At 60.5% G+C, this 15,517-nt stretch overlaps 1 protein-coding gene across 5 annotated transcripts in view; it reads left to right on the top strand.

Moving 5' to 3' along the window:
- Positions 1 to 2,497: 2,497 nt before the first annotated feature.
- TNS1 (tensin 1) overlaps positions 2,498 to 15,517 on the top strand; it is a 191,253-nt gene continuing 178,233 nt past the window's right edge. For 3 of the 5 annotated variants that reach the window (XM_062191499.1, XM_062191517.1, XM_062191480.1), the window contains exon 1: positions 2,498 to 2,573. Coding sequence is in view for 1 of the 5 variants with exons in the window: in XM_062191509.1 (XP_062047493.1) it covers positions 9,418 to 9,450 (33 nt within the window). In the remaining 4 variants the exon portion in view is untranslated. Of the gene's footprint in view, positions 2,574 to 8,357; positions 8,402 to 9,348; positions 9,451 to 15,517 lie in introns of those variants that run through there. The other 2 variants (XM_062191489.1, XM_062191509.1) reach the window with 2 other exon arrangements.

The following is a 15,517-nucleotide window of genomic DNA, read 5'->3' as shown; positions in this document are numbered from 1 at the left end:
CAGGATCCTGTACTGTTATCCCTAGGATTCTGACCTCTCCCGGAGGGCAGGATTACCTTGACCTTCAGGAGCTGGCACGAAGCTACCTGGGCTGTGGGGGGTAAGGGGTGGGGGAAGCTGGGACACACTCCAGGACATCAGCCTCAGAGGCTTCCCTCCCTGGTCACAGGGTCACAGGTTTTAGACACCTGCTGGGCAGTGGCTGGAAATGAAGGACTCTGCCTCTGAGCCCCTTCCTGGGGATCTCCACATAGGGACAGGTGGGCTCCAGTCTTCACTCACTCGCCCTGCCTCCCCTCTGTGCTGCCCCAGGTGCCGAGAAGACTTCAGATCCTCTTAAGGGCGAGCTGTGGTGCCGTGCCCTCCTGGTCTAGGCAGGGGCACACTTGGGCCGAGCCTATCTGGAGGGCTTCTTCTTTTTTTTATTTTTTATTTTTATTTTGACAGGTAGAGTTATAGACAGTGAGAGAGAGAGACAGAGAGAAAAGCCTTCCGTTGGTTCACCCAAATGGCTTCTACGGCCGGAGCTACGCCGATCTGAAGCCAGGAGCCAGGTGCTTCCTCCTGGTCTCCCATGCAGGTACAGGTGCCCAAGCACTTGGGCCATCCTCCACTGCCTTCCCGGGCCACAGCAGAGAACTGGACTGGAAGAGGAGCAAACAGGATTAGAACCCGGCGCCCATATGGGATGCCAGCGCCGAAGGTGGAGAATTAACCAAGTGAGCCACGGCGCCGGCCCCAGGAGGGCTTCTTCTACTTTCCAAATGCAATTGGTGCTTCTTTCCATTAAATTTGTTCCACGGGCCCCATTTCCTGCTGTCTCAGCTTCACCATTCCCTCTGGGATCAGGATGGGGAGGCTGTGGAGGGTGAAGCCCCTAGCCAAAGGAGGACGGCCCCCTTTGTGGGCCTGGGCGGGGGGCTCAGCAGGGCCCAGCCGTGGATGGGTGGGCTCACTGCAGTGGGGACCTCAAGCTTTCTCTCCACCTGGTTCCCTGGTGCCCCCTCCAGCTTCCCCCTGCAGCTCTGGAGGTGGTAGGGGTGGGGGTGATTGGGGTCTTTCTTGCTGGCAGAGCTCCAATGTCTGTCCGTCCCCATCTCTATCTACACCCCAGTGGGAACCTCTTCTTGCTGCCTGCCCGGTCTCCCCAAAGTGCTGGGCCCCACTGTCTCTTCTGGAGCTGCTGGGGGCTTGGGGCTGGGCTAGAGGCCAGCGTGGGGCAGCTCTCAGGTCCTCAGCTTCTGGGAAGAAGACCCTGGTTGAGGCAGGGAAGGAGGCGCACGAGGAGACAGCGGCACCAGGTCCTGACTTGGTGGTGCCCAGGGCAGGCAGGCCCAGGAGTGCAGGCAGTGGGGATGGTGGAGGAGACACCCCGGCCTGTTGCTGCTGGGAGGCCCAGCTGCAGCTTCTCTCTCTCTCTCTCTCTCTCTCTCTCTCTCTCTCTCTCTCTCTCGGCTCTGCTGGCTGTCCTCCCAGCTGCTCTGCAGCGCTGAACAGGGGCGAGCCTGTTGCTGCTGCCCCTGCGGTTCTCAGTCTCCCTGTGGTCTCCTCCCTCCGCCCCCTCCCCCTTGTCTCTGTCTCTGTCCCACTGTCTCCACAGTCCGGTGCCTTGGCCTCTTCGCTCTTCTCTTCCCTTCTCCTAGTTCTGGGGCCCCCATAGGATGACCCCAAACAGTATTCCTGAGGGAATTCCCATCTTCTGTCCAGTGGAGCAGCGCAGAGGCAGGCACCGGCCATGGCCCGGCGGCTACGAGGGGACAAGGCAGCAGGCGAAAGGCGAGAGGGAAGCGTCGGGATCCCTGAGCGCGAGGGCCCTTCCAACCTGTTGGGGCATCCTTGCTCCCCAAACTGGCTGGAGAGAGCCCAGGGCCCAGGGTGTGGCTAGGTGCGAGGTTGGCGGGGACAGCCGGGGCAGTCGGCGTCCAGTGTCCCCGCGGGCGGCCTCCGTGAGTTAATGCCATTATGTCCTGGGGAGCGCTGTGGGGCTGGGCGTGCGTTCTGGAGGGGCTCGGCGCACACGCACACTGGCACATTGACTGCAGCGCGGAGCACAACGCTGCCTCCACCCGCGCCCCGCCGCTGCTCCGGCTTAGCAGGTGGACGCCGCGCGCCTGGCACCGCCCCCGCGGGACCCGACCCGCCCCTCCGGCGCGGCTCCCCGGGCCTGCGGAGTTGCCGGGGAGCCGCGCCTGCCCCTCTCCAGCTCGCCACTCTAGGGAGGGCGTCCCCTGGCTGAGCGCGCCCGACCGCCGCCCGCCCCCGCGGGGGGATTCCCGGGACCTGGACCGCTGCCCGCGCCGCGCCGCACCGCCGGCCCCCAGCCCCGCTCCGCCCGCGAGAGGGGGCGGGGCCCGCGGCCCGGAGACCCAGCGGGCAGGGTGTTCGCCTTCTTCCTTGCCCGCCTCAAGCCCGCGCCCGGGAGCCGCGGACCCCGGCGTTGCCAGCTTCGCGCCCCGGGAGCGGCTCTCGGGGTCGCCATGACTCGGCTGAGCTGGTGCTTCTCTTGCTTGGTGCGATGGGGCAAGTACCTCTTCTCGTGCCTCCTGCCCCTGCGCTTCTGCTTCCGCCGCCAGGTAACCTTCCCGCGCGTCTGGGCCACCCCGCCCTCCGTCTCTCGGTTCCCAGCCCTAATTAGGGACTCCTCGCCTCTGGGCGGCTGTGAGCCCGGCTCTTAGCAGGGTCTGGGAACTCCTAGGGAGGCCCCCTGCATCGGGGCGGGGGAGGGGAAGACTTAGCCGCCCCTCCCCCAGCGCGCACCCTTGGGCGTCGCGGGCTGGGGTCGGGACCCACGCGGAGCGCGCCGGAGTCTGTGGGAGGGCACTGGAGGGAGCATTTCTGGGAGTTTGACGCGTCTCTCAGATTTCTGTGGGAAGACAATGTGGGTTCCTGGAAATGTCCCCCCCTCCCCGCCCCCATCCCCAGAAGTCCCAGACTGAAGATGGGGAGGTGACAAAATGAGATGGAGCGGGAGCGCCGAGCGGCGAGAGACGGGAGGAAGCGTTTCCCACCTGTCTGGAGAATGCGGGCAGGACCCCCAGGAGGGAGAGGCAGCTGGGTCTGTGGGGGAGGAGGGGCCTGGCGGGTCCCGCAGTGCTGTGATGGGCGTGTCCTGCGTGCGCATCTTTCTCCCTGGGGTCCTCCCAGAGCGAGTCCGGGGTGGGAGTGGGGGTGGGAGCGGGACTCTGGGACGAGAGGGTGGGGGAGGGGGCACTGCCACGGAGAAGGGAACTGGAAACCCTGCCAGTACCTTCAAGTCCTCCCCTGGAGGGGCAGGGAGCACCCTAAGGGCAGGTCCTAGAGCCTACAGGAGCTCCCCCAAGGGAAGGATCCCAGGGAAGGGGCTCCTGGTTCCCCCTCTCCCCCGGGGAAAGAACGTGGCCGTGGGGGGTGCGGCCAGCCTGGTGGGGGGAGGAAGGCCGGCCATGGAGCCAGCCTGCCCAGCTTGCAGCTGTGGCTCTACCACTTGCTGCCTGTGGACCTTGGCAAGTTGCTTAGTTTTCCAACCTGTAAAATGGGGGTGATGGACATGCCTACTTCCCTGAACTGCAGCAAGGGCTAACTGAAGTAATGCACTGAACGGGTTTGACAAGGTACCTGCCCCGTGGACCATCAGGGCTGTTGTCGTTAGTGTCCCTCTCCAGCTGGGATCTGCCTTGGTGCAGAGCTTCAGGTGGGTCAGGGACGGAGAGATTGCTCCTATATCCATGCTTCCCATCCCAGTGCCTGGGAAGAACCCTCCCACTCCGTCCAGAGCTTGAATTTCCAGCTCTTTCTGCCAGGGGCTGCTTCTGAGCCTCAGTTTCCCCCTCTGCCATTCCGCAGTGGGGAAAGGTGCCAGCAAGCTTGGGCTCCCATCACCCGGGGTAGGCTTTGCAGTCTTCCAGCAAAATGCATCGTGCCCAGGGATTGGCTGGGAGGCAGGTACCGCAGCTGCGGGTCGTGCAGGGCTGGCGCCCGGCCGCATTCCAGTGGGCTCTGAGTTCAGATGCTGTGGAGTCCGGAGTTTCCGATTTGGGAAAAGGCAGCCTGCCGTGGGAAATGGCCAGCGACGACCAGGTCAGTTGGACCCCAGGCCACTTAGCAATTCCCACTCCCCCTTTGCTGAGAGGAGGTTGGTGGAACTGGCTCACCGCACTGTCCACCTCCTCCTGGGCCACGGTTTGAGCTGGGGCTGGGGGTGCAGGGTTGGAGGAGCAGCTGCAGCTGCCTCCCTCCAGCCTTTGAGGGCTCTGAGTCAGGCAGGAAATTAGAGTGGGGACGAGATCAAGATCATGGAGTTGAGCTCCGGGAAGGCTCTTAATAAAAATTGTTGGGATCGGGCCCAGACACAGTCCCCACCTAGGGCGCTTGATGGAGGGGAGGGTGGGGTGGGGTGGTCTCTCCTGTGTCAGCAGGGAAAACTGAGGTTCCCTCTCAGGGAGCACTCAGAATTCTGGAATGCAAGGGGTGACCCCAGTCTTGTACTGGAGAGGTGGTGTGCGTGGAGCTGGGCTTCCCCTTGGCCGTGTGGTGCCTGGGTGGGCGTTAGGATGAAGTGCCCCATGCCCTGGCTGGTGTGGCTCATGCCAGGGCTCGGAGAGTGGGGCATGGATGGGACTTGAGCCCCCGCTCACCCACGCTTTCCCTGTACCCCTGTGGACATCCTGCATGGTGACACACAGAGGCTCTGCTAAGGGTCTGAGCAGCCCACAACTCGAAGGCTGAGGATGTCCGTGGATCAGGGCAGAGGGAGGTGGCATAGCTTACCAAAAGCGAGGCCCAAGGGGCAGCAGGGGCCAGACCCTGTCGCGCCCAGATCTCTTCTTGCTGGCCTGTGGAGCTCATCTTGACCCACGTGGCAGCACTGTCCGTGGCTTCCCTCTCTGTGTGTTCCCACTGCCCTCCACAAGCCAGATCTGCCCAGGACAGCTGACCTGCTTCCTAGAGCCGCAGCACAAGTCCTTGGCCAAGGAGCGAGAGGACAGTTAACATGCCTGCACAACTGGGACGTGTGACCCCCTCATGCCTGGGGCTGACTGTGTGGCTACAGGAGCAGCAAGAATGTTCTCGACCCTGGGAGACAAGAGGAGTCTCATGCCCTGGGTTCCGTTCTCTGCCACATTAGCTGTGTGAGTCTAGGGGGAGCTGCTTACCCTCTCTGTGCCTGTGTTTCTGCATCTGTAAGATAAGGAGTGGTAGGAGGCTTAAAGGTGACACCACAAAGTTCAGGGCTGGCTTAGTACCGATCTGTCCTGGGTTAGGGGTACCAGGTTCCTGTGTCTCATGCGTTGGGATCTGTGGTTGGGTGTTGGGGAGGGATCCAAGAGGCTCTGTATCCTCCTTACACTGGGAGGTGCAGCCCCAGGGTAGCAGAACGTGCAGGGGAAAACTGACAGCCCGACCCTGGCCTTTCTGTGACGGCTTAGCAGGGTGCATAGGAAAAAGATCTGGGGCCTGGGAGCCACACAACTGGAGCAGTGCACCTGCCTGGCTCTCTGCCTCCAGCAGGCCCCACTGACTCCGCTGACAAGGGGCTGGTGGAGGGGACAGACGTCCTAAGGACCAACCCCTCCTGGGGAGATGTTTAACGTGGTTTCATTGAAAAAGCCACCTCTTTATGAAGCTTTTCACATTTTGTGAAAATATGTTGTATGTTCTGTAAAAATGTAGATTTGGGGCTTGTCACGCCAGCTCAGAAGAGTTGGCACTGTGGGCTGCTGTTGCAGCCACGGGGGCTGGAGCCGAGCTCCGTGCATCCCTGCAGCTGGGGCCTGCCCTGTCCAGGTCCCTGTGGCTCTGCTGCCTGCTGCTCCCCCACCCCCACCCTCAATGCCTGTCTGGCCCCTGGAGGTGCTTGCTGTGAGTCCTGGCCTAGCTGAACTCCAAGGTCTTCCCAGCTGTGACAGCCTGTGACCTTAGATGCTGTGACCAGTAGTCCAGTAGTGACACAGGCAAGGCTCAGTGCCATCGTAGGAGATGGGCTAGACCACAAGAAGAACATTTTGATAGACAAGAGTCAAAGGATAAAAAGAACAAATGATGGGGCCGGTGCCGTGTTGCACTAGGTTAATCCTCCGCCTGCAGAGCCGGCATCCCATATGGGTGCCGGTTCTAGTCCCGGCTGCTCCTCTTCCAGTCCTGCTCTCTGCTGTGGTCTGGGAAAGCAGTAGAAGATGGCCCAAGTGCTTGGGCCTCTGCACCCGCATGGGAGACCAGGAAGAAGCACCTGGCTCCTGGCTTTGGATTGGCGCAGGTCCAGCCATTGTGGCCACTTGGGGAGTGAACCAACGGAAGGAAGACCTTTCTCTCTTACTGTCTATAACTCTACCTGTCAAATAAATTAAAAAGAAAAAAAGAACAAATGAAGCGGGGCCTGGGGAACTTGTGGCATCCCAGCAGGTTGAGCTGGAAGGGCCGTGGGAGGCCATCACCCTGGCCATTCTGCAGGTGGGGAAACTGGGGCCCACAAAGGGACAGGCTGGGGCCCCAGAGGCTCTTGGCCCTCACTCACCCTTTTACTTAGCTCAGCCAGCCTCCAGCCCGGGGTCTGCACCAAAGGCTGCAGACCTGCCTCTGTTTCTTCAGCTGGCTGCTGAGCAGGGGGCTGGAGGAGGAGCCAGGGAGGTGGCTGCCAGCAGGGGGCAGGGCAGGATGAAACACAAACTCTGCAGGGCTGGCTGGAGAGTGGGGCGGCATGGCACAGGGACTGGTGGCTGGGTCCCAAGGCTTCCGGCATGGGGCATGGCATTGTAGAGCACCCAGCCAGTGTATCCCTGATCTGCTGTGCGTGAGACCCGGGACTGGGCACAGGACCCATCGATGGGTGGATGCTTTCATTCATCCTTTAACCATGTCTGGCACCTGCTGTGTTCCACACTCTGGTGGAAGAGGAGAGATCAGGCTGTGATGGAGGAGCAATGGGTCCTGAAACAGGGTCATTACTTGCAATTAGAGACACTGCAGGTGGCAGGGCTTAACATTCACAAGCGAGGATGGTGGTTAGGGAGCAGGAAGGACAGGAGAGATTAGGATACCCAGAGATCCCTGCAGACTTGGCAGAGAGAGCTGGGGACATCCTCCAAGGGGACCCTCAGCACCAGAGTTCTTGGCTTATGTTTTGAGTTCCAGCTGAAGGGACTGGGGAGGCAGCAGGCCTGGGGGCCGTGTGGGAGGCCAGACAAGTTGGTGTCCCTGGGACTTGGTCTTTGGCCTGGTTTTCCAGCCTTTCTGAGATGCTCCAAGGTGATTTCCCAGAATTCTCGAGCCAGCTGGCAGGAGGCACATCCAGGGTGATGCCAGCAGCATGGGGCTGGGGGTAGGGGGTGGGCTGTGGGTGGGAGAGGGTGCTGGGATGTCTAGGGCATAGCCAGCCAAACTCTCAGGGCCGTTGGGGGCTGGGTGGGCCCAGCAGGACTGGTGACTGCCCAGGAGGGTGGGCTCAGGCACTCTCCGAGGGGGCTGCTTGGAAACCCTTCCCCCAGCTTGCCCTGCATTCCAGCCGGCAGAGACAACATCCTCAGGGGTGGCTGTAGGGCCAGCTCTGTGTGGGACACCAGTCTGTTTTGGTGTTGGCTGGGCTGTCAAGTGACCGTAGCAGGTGCAGATGGGGTGGCTGGTGGCAGCAGGACTTTGGCAGGAGATGCGGGCTGGGAGCAGCCCCTTTCCTAGCTCTGTAGCCTGCAGGGGACTTGGAGGAGTACAGAGGGGTGGCCCTGATTGCGGCTCTAACTCCTTTGCTGGAACAGAGACTCTAAACCTAGGCTCCTGCTGGAGGGAGGACCTGAATTAGACACCTCACTTTAGTGTCCCTCCCTCAGCTACTCAGAACCACCCAATGTAATAGGAGGTCAATGCCTTGTGCAGTGCGCAACCTGCATGTCTGAATGTGGTGGGCTTTTCTCAGCTGAAGAGTGAGTGGTTCCCTCTCTTTCCAAAGGTTCCCAGGAGGATGCCTTTTGGGAGGCTGGTTGTGTTGGTTGCTCTGTATGTGGTGCTAACAGTAGTGCATCAAGGGCACGGCCTCGGGTGGGTGTGGGGAAGAAGGCAGGGGACGTGCACAGCACACTTGTGTCTGTGTGCACAGGACCTGAGTTCCTCAGTGCCGGAGAATGGGCTGCAAGTGGCTACTCTGGGCAGAGCTCAGTCCTCAGCATCGTGTGTGTTTGTGGGAGCTGGACTCTGTGTGTGTGTGTGTGTGTGTCTGTCCACAAAAGGGTGTGGGGCTGTGCCTGCTCTAGTCCCTGGACATCTCCCTAGAGCAGTGGTGATTCACCGCCTCCACCCACCGTCGCTTAGTCCAGCCACGGCCAGAGCTCAGAGGAGAGGTTTATTCGGGGGGTTGTGGGGGTGGGGGTGGATCCAGACCATGAGGACTGGGGACAGATTTTGCTGGGTCCCTCTGCAGTGTTCCCCGGGAGTCCATGTGAGTTCTGCTCCCCTTCTCTGTCCCACTCTGGATGTCTAGCTGGCAAAGGTGGGGAGAGGGGCGGGCAGGGCTGGGGGCAGGGGCCACTGTGGGGAAGAAGAAGGCCAGTGGAACGGTGGGCGGTGGGCGGTGAGAACTGGGCCAGGGAGGGTGGGGGGAGGAGGAGGAGGAGGAGGAGGAGGAGGAGGAGGAGGAGGAAGTGGGGAAATGCAAACCAAATGTTGGCTCAGGGTACAGTCAAGAAAAACAGACTCTCGCGGGAGCCTGGAGCAGGCTCCCTTTCAGAAGGGCAGGAAGGGCTGGGACAGATGTTTGGAGGAGAGAAAGAAAGAAGGGGGAAAAAAAAGAAAAAAACTGGAAAGAAACACGCAGCCTGGGGGCAGGGCTGTTCCTGCACAGTCCCAGGCCTGGTTTCCCAGTGTTAAGGCCTGTCCTGGGCTCGGAGCTTGGCTGTGGGATCCAGGATCTGTCCCGGCTGCATGTGCGCAAATGAGTGTGTGTTCCAAGGCCAGGAGCTGGGATCCCGGGTCGGTCAGTCTGTCTGTCCATCAGGCATTGCAGGGTTCTGGATGGGGTCTGCTGGGGGTGGGGTCTGCAGTGAGGAGAGCAGAGCCCAGGCCTGCCAGCCCTAGCGCGGGAGAAGCTGGGCAGCCTGGGTGGGTTGTCAGGAGCGGGCAGTGGGGGGGAGGAGGGAGGAGGGACTGCCTCGGGGAGTCCCTCTGCCCTGTCGCCTTCATACCTCCTGCAAAGCTGGGTTTCTGACCCCCAGCGCCACCAGTGGAGCCTGGGAGGAGGGAGGAGAGAGAGAGAGGAGGCTGGGACTAGGGGGTGGAGTGGGGGGAGGAGGAGGCGAAGGCGGGAGGGAGGGTGAGCGGAGGCCCGCAGATGCTGGCTGAGCACAGCAGCGGCGGGGCGGCGACTCGGCGCTCCCTTCTGCTTGCTTGGTGGGCGCTGGGAGCTCGGGGGGCCTTCGGCAGGCCCTGGGCGTGGCCGAGGGACGGCGCCCATCGAAGATGACGTGGATCTGTCTGTCCTGCATGCTCTGGGTAGGTCCGGCTGCTTTAGGGTGGGAGTTGCATCCCCCCCCAACATCCTTTGCTGAGAGCCAGGGGTGGGGGGAGTGTGGTGGTGAAGCTACGGACCCTGTGGCCTCTGCCCTGCAGAAGGACTGACTGCCCGAGGGCCTTCTCTGTCCAGGGGCCCGGCCCTGGCCCTGTGGGTCAGCCGCCCCATCCCCCAGCAACTGCGTCCAGGAGCCATCAAGTAGAAGGAAGTCCCTGGGAAGCTTGGTTTTTTCAGAGCCTCTCCTGCTACCTCTCCCTGCCGAAATGGGGTGAAAATCCTGCAGCCCCCAAATGGCTCAGCCCAGGAGTTTGAGAAGAAAGGGCAGTGGTAGGGCCAGGGCACAGGAAGCTGAAACCCAGAGCATGAATTCTGCAAAAGCTGGGAGGGGACAGAATTCTCAGATCCCACCACTGTTGCCCCTTCTAGACCCCACGTCGGCCTCTCCCCACGGCCATCGCCCCCTCCACAGCCCTCCTGCCCTGACCAGGACCTTCCCCCGACCCTCAAGAGGTAGTCATGGCCAGCTCTGTCCCCTACCCCCCACCCCCCACCCCAGGTCCCAGAAGGTGTGTTTTGGGGCGAGAGGGCCTGGGCGACAGGCAGGCAGGGTCTAGGGGCCGCATGGTAAGGCTCCTGGGAACGGGGGGATGGGAGAGCACTGAGTGGCACAGGAGGGGTGGGGGCAGGGCCAGGAGGAGACCCCTGCTCAAGGGGCTCCTGCGGGGTCTGGGCTGGGCAAAGGCATGCACAGAGGTCAGGAGGGCGAGGAAGTCATCCTGGCTGAGGGTGACGTCGGGCTCCGAGAGTGATGGCTGGTCGGGGGGAGGGGGCTGTGGGCCCAGGAGCCAGATGTGGCCTTTCCTGCCCCTTACCCCATCTGGCCAGTCCTCGGGAGGTCCCTCTCGGTCCAGGCAAGCCCAGGCTGGGAACAGTTGGGGGAAATCAGAGGGGGACAGCCAGGTGTAGTTTGGGAGTTGGGGGTGGGTGGATGGAGTATCTGGATGGGGACACGGATAGGTATGAATAATAGCGTGGAGGGGCCTCAGCAATGGCTGGGCTCGTGTGGATGTGTGTGAAGCAGGAGCCCTGGCCAAGTTCTCTGTGCCGAGGGTGGAGGGGCTAGCAAGGGAGGCCTGCAGCAGCAAGGGCGACAGTTAGACCTCCAGGGGGACCGGCTCTGCTGTGCACAGAGGCCGTTCAGTGGAGGCCCCTTCAGCTGAACTTGCATGAGCTGTGGTTTCCCCAGGGTTGCAATGAGGAAGGAAAGGGGATCACAGAGGAGTAGACATGAGATTCTGTGTCCAGTGCCAGTGGCCATGGCTGGCACGTAGAAGGCGCCCTTCTGGAGTCAGAGAGGTGCCAGCAGGTGTGGGCACTGCCTCCCTGGGTCTCCTCAAGACCAGAAGGGGCTGTGCCCTCCACCCTCACTCCTTTCCTTCTGCAAGCCGGCCTGGCTGGCTGTCCCCAGGCCGGGCCGGAGCCCGAGGAGTAAGGGCTGCACAGTCCTGGCCATGCTGGTCCTTGTTCCCCACCCCAGTTGCTTGAGGCTATTGGGCTGCCAGCTCCCTTCCTCCTCCTGGGTGGGCCTTGGCTGGGCCGGGGTGTATGCGTATTTGTGGCAGGGGGCAATGGGGGTGGGTGGTGCCAATCACAGAGGCCAGGCGGAGTTGCTGGAGTCCTTGTCATAGAGCGTCTGGTGCCGGGAAGTGTATGGCAGGTACCAACGTTGACCACACAGTTCCCTTCTTAAGCCTCAGTGGCCTGATTGTACAGTGGGGAGAAGAGCACACACTTGCACGGCTGGGATGAGGCTAGAGGCAGTGTGTGTCAGCGGATTGGGCTCCTAGGCATACAGTAGGTGCCCAGTAAGTGCTGGCTTTTCCTCCACTCCACAATCTCCTGCTTGGTGTATGGGATCCCCTGTATCCTGGGCTTGAGGGTAGGAGGGTCTCTCTGGGAAGGGAGTCCCAGGACAGGGTGCCCCTCTCTGGCTGTGTCCATCCTGACTGCCCAGGGACTCTGCCTGGCTTTTCTGGGACCAAGAACTGGCTGGGTCTGTGGCCCCAGGGAGGTAAACTGAGGCACGGCCAGGAAGAGCTGGCTCTTGTGCTCCTGGAGAGAGGGTATTTGCGTTCACTGCTCCCTCTGTGGGGAGAGTGGCAGAGGCTTGGAAGAAGTGATGCATCAGTGTGGTGCATTAAAGTTCCTGTATTAATTAGCTCAGGGGTGGAGCTGTACTCTAGGCAGAGCTTGCTTTTCTCTCAGCTGATCCTACTTGCTGTTCCATATTCAAGTGTGCTTTATTGAGAGAAGAATTACACGCCTATTAGAAGCTTTTTGGTAGTGCCCGGTGGAATTAAGCTGCAGGCTCTCCTCTGGAGACGCTTGCCCGGTTCTCAGGAACTGGGACAAGGCTCCGTAGGGTGCAGCTGGTGGAGCCCCGGGCCAGGCAAAGCCGCCGGCTGGTCACTTGGCTTTTCTGGGCCCTGCACAGCCTTGGACACTGGGCAGTGAAGCCACTTCCAGCTGCAGACAGTGATGCGTGCGTTCTGTTTCCTGGAACTGGTGTCCTGCCCAGCTCTCAGCACACACTTCTGTCAGAAGTGTGAGCCTTACGTGCAGTTCCTGCCACGTGGACCCTGATCTGACCCCAGCGTTCCCAGCTCCCTCTCTCTGCAGCCTCCTGCCTGGGGGGTTGGAGCTAGGTTGGGCTGCCTGAGATGGAACAGGGTGTGAAAGAAAACCTTCCTTTTGCAAAATGTTGCAAAATGCCACGGGAGACGCAAAGTTGCAGAGAAAGGTGGCACCACGTGTCTGCAGGGTGGAGAGGAAGTGCTCCATGCTTTCATTCTGGCCCCGCCCCTTGGAGGCTGTGTGATGGGCAGCCAGCAGCTTTACCTCTCTGTGCCTTGGTTTCCTTGCCTATGCAAAGGGTTGTTAGGGTTTACAAGAGCTAACACACACAGGCATTTAGGAAGTGTCTTGCACACAGTAAGGGTTCAATCAGTGTTAGCCATTCTACAAGATAGGGTGGCACATTTGCAAGGCAACCCAGCCAGTCAGAGGCGGGACTGGAGCCCCATCCCATCTAAGGCTCTCTGATCTGCCAGTGCTCCATGGTGGGGCAGACAGCATCAATGACAGTAAGAATGGTGGGAAGAGGGCCCATGCTGTGGCACGGTGGGTTAAGCTGCTGCTTGCGATGCCGGCATCCCCTATCGGGACATGGGGTTCGAGTCCCGGCTGCTTCACTTCCGATTCAGCTCCCTGCTAATGTGCCTGGGAATGCAGTGGAGGATGGCCCAAGTGCTTGGTGCCCTGCTGTCCATGTGGGAGACCCGGATGGAGTTCCAGGCTCCTGGCTTCGACCTGGCCCAGCCCCAGCCATTGTGGTCATTTGGGGCGTGAACCAGGGGATGGAAGATCTGTCTCTCTGTTTCTCCCTCTGTGGTTCCAAGACCCCCGGAATGGGCAGGTCTTCTCCTGCAGGGTCAGTGTGGCCTCGGGTGCGTCCTGGCTCTGCACTGGCTAGCTCTGTGAGCCCAGAGGTTACCTGGCTCTCTGGGCATCGCCTGTGTTCATTTCTGCGACTCACACGGTTTCACGTGAACCTTGCTGTGATTCTGTGATATTAGGAAGGGCTTAGGAGTCTCGGATCACAGAGCAGGAGAAGGGGTTCCACGGAGGGAAGTGGCCCTCCTGAGGCCGCCTGACCACTGGGCTCAATGTTCCCAAGGCAGGGAAGGGGATGGGGGCAGAGCAAGAGGGCTCTGGGTTGAAGCAGCCCAGGGACAGGAGGTACTGTGACCCTGGGGACCCCAGCCACCCACCTGTCCCTCTACTTCACAATTATGCAGGGCCTGCCTTCTCCAGGGAGCTTGCAGATCTGAGACCAAGCAATTACAGGGAGGCTTGATGCCACCCAGAGAGAACTGGGGGGGCACTAAAAGGGGGACCCCACCTGGCTTGGTAGGGAGAGGAGGTGTCAGGATAGACCCCTCCCAGGGCAGGGGTAGTTTTAAGATAGAGCTAAAGTGGAGCTGAGAACTCAGAAATCCAAGTGAGGATACCTGAGGGTGATGAGATGCGGGTCACCGGCCCGGAGAGGACCCTTTGGACAGATGGGCTGGCCAGGCTGCTGGGACTGCCAAGGCCTCCTGAGCTGATGGGTACCCTCCCCCAAGCCCTGGGCATAGGGGCGGTGGTGTGGGCCTTGGAGCCCTGGGTGTGGAGCTCGGCTCCATCCTGCCGCGCCTGCACAGCCCTGGGCTGGTCTCTTAGCCTCATCCTGGTACACATGGCATTGTGAGGATTACCGAGGGCTCCGTGTCAGTCTTGCCTCCTGGCACTCAGCATCTATGTCTTAGAGCCCTCCCAGCCCAGGACCATTGGGCTTGATGCTGCCTTAGGAGGATGGGGAGAGAGAGAACGAGAAGGGGGCGGGGGAGAGACAGATGCTGATGGGCAAAAGTCGTCCAGATCAGAAAACCGAGGGCTGCTGGGTTGAACTTGGCCCTCGCTGATCTGAAGCCAGGAGCCAGGAGCTTCTTCCAGATCTTCCACTGGGGTTGCAGCAAGCATGCTGCAGTTGTAAGTGGTGGTCATCTGGTACACCTGCACAAGAGCATCCCGGCATGAGGGTTGGCAGGCCCATCACAGAGGTATCTGGCTGTCCCACAGGGAGGCGGTCACCAGGAGGCAGTGGTGTGAGGCTGACATCTAGGTGGACTGCATTGAGGAGCTCGGAGATAGGGCATGTAGAACTGGCACCTGTGTCCAGGTGACCGAGCCCTGGCTTCTGGCATGAGAAAGTTCAACTTGGATTTAAAATAGGTGCAAGGCACCTGTCATGGGAATTCACTCCAGGAGCCCAAAGAAAGAGCAAGGGAAGGGAAGCACAGGAAACTGAGGCTCTATCCCCCTCCCTGAGGTTAGCCCGAGTAGAATCACAAGGAAAGGACTGGACCAAACCAAACGGAAGGGCACTCTGCAAAGCACCTCCCTGGGCACCTGGGAGAGCACCAATGTCGGGAGACAGGCAGGAAGGCAGGTAGTGAGTGTGGACTGAGACAGCCCTCGGCTGAGTGTCGCGTGGGCTCCCACGGCTTCCCGGATCTGACAGGACAACACACCGATCCGGATCCCGCGATGCTGAGTGTCACGGGCGGGAGGGGAGGCGAGCGTGTGAGTGCAGGGCAGGTGACACGGTGCCCTGGTGTGAGTTCCCGGAGGGCGATGCTTGTGCTGTGCTGGTGGCGAGGACAGAGAGCGGGCGTTTGGCTGCTGCTGCAGATGCTGCTTGACATGCCTGGTTTGAATCCCGGCTCTGACTTCTGACTCCAGTGTCCTGCTGCTGGAGACCCTAGGAGGCAGCAGTAAAGGCTCAAGTGATTAGGGTCTTTTTTTTTTTTTTAAACTTTTTATTTATTTATTTTGAAGATTTATTTATTTATTTGAAAGTCAGAGTTACACAGTGAGAGGAGAGGCAGAGAGAGAGGTCTTCCATCCGCTGGTTCACTCCCCAATTGGCTGCAATGGACAGCGCTGTTCTGATCTGAAGCCAGGAGCTTCTTCTGGGTCTCCCACAGGGGTGCAGGGGCCCAAGGACTTGGACCATCTTCTATTGCTTGCCCAGGCCATAGCAGGGAGCTGGATAGGAAATGGAGCAGCCGGGTCTTGAACGGGTGCCCATATGGGATGTGGGCACTGCAGGCCAAGGCATTAACTCGCTGCACCACAGTGCCGGCCCTGGTCCTGCCACTCTTGCATGCAGAAGACCTGGACTGAGTTCCCAGCGCCAGCTTCAGCCCAGTGCTTGTGAACACTGGGGAGTGCACCAGCGGATAGAAGCTCTGTCTCTGTCTCAAGTGAATAAATAGAGAGGGCGCAAAAGTGGCAGAGTGTGAACAAATGGTGTGTCCAGGTAAGGGACAGAGGCCTGTTGGTCTTTCCTGAAGCTTTAAACTTTTCGGAATATAACACGAAGACAGATGGGGAGATGCAGCTTGGCCGTGGTCAGGGGGCATCTGGGAAGAGCCCCGAGGAGAC

The sequence above is a fragment of the Lepus europaeus genome, chromosome 1 (assembly GCF_033115175.1).
Source record: "Lepus europaeus isolate LE1 chromosome 1, mLepTim1.pri, whole genome shotgun sequence".
In the NCBI taxonomy this organism is placed as follows: Eukaryota; Metazoa; Chordata; class Mammalia; order Lagomorpha; family Leporidae; genus Lepus; species Lepus europaeus.
Note: the sequence above shows the minus strand (reverse complement) of the source record. Positions and strands in the feature narration are given on the sequence as shown.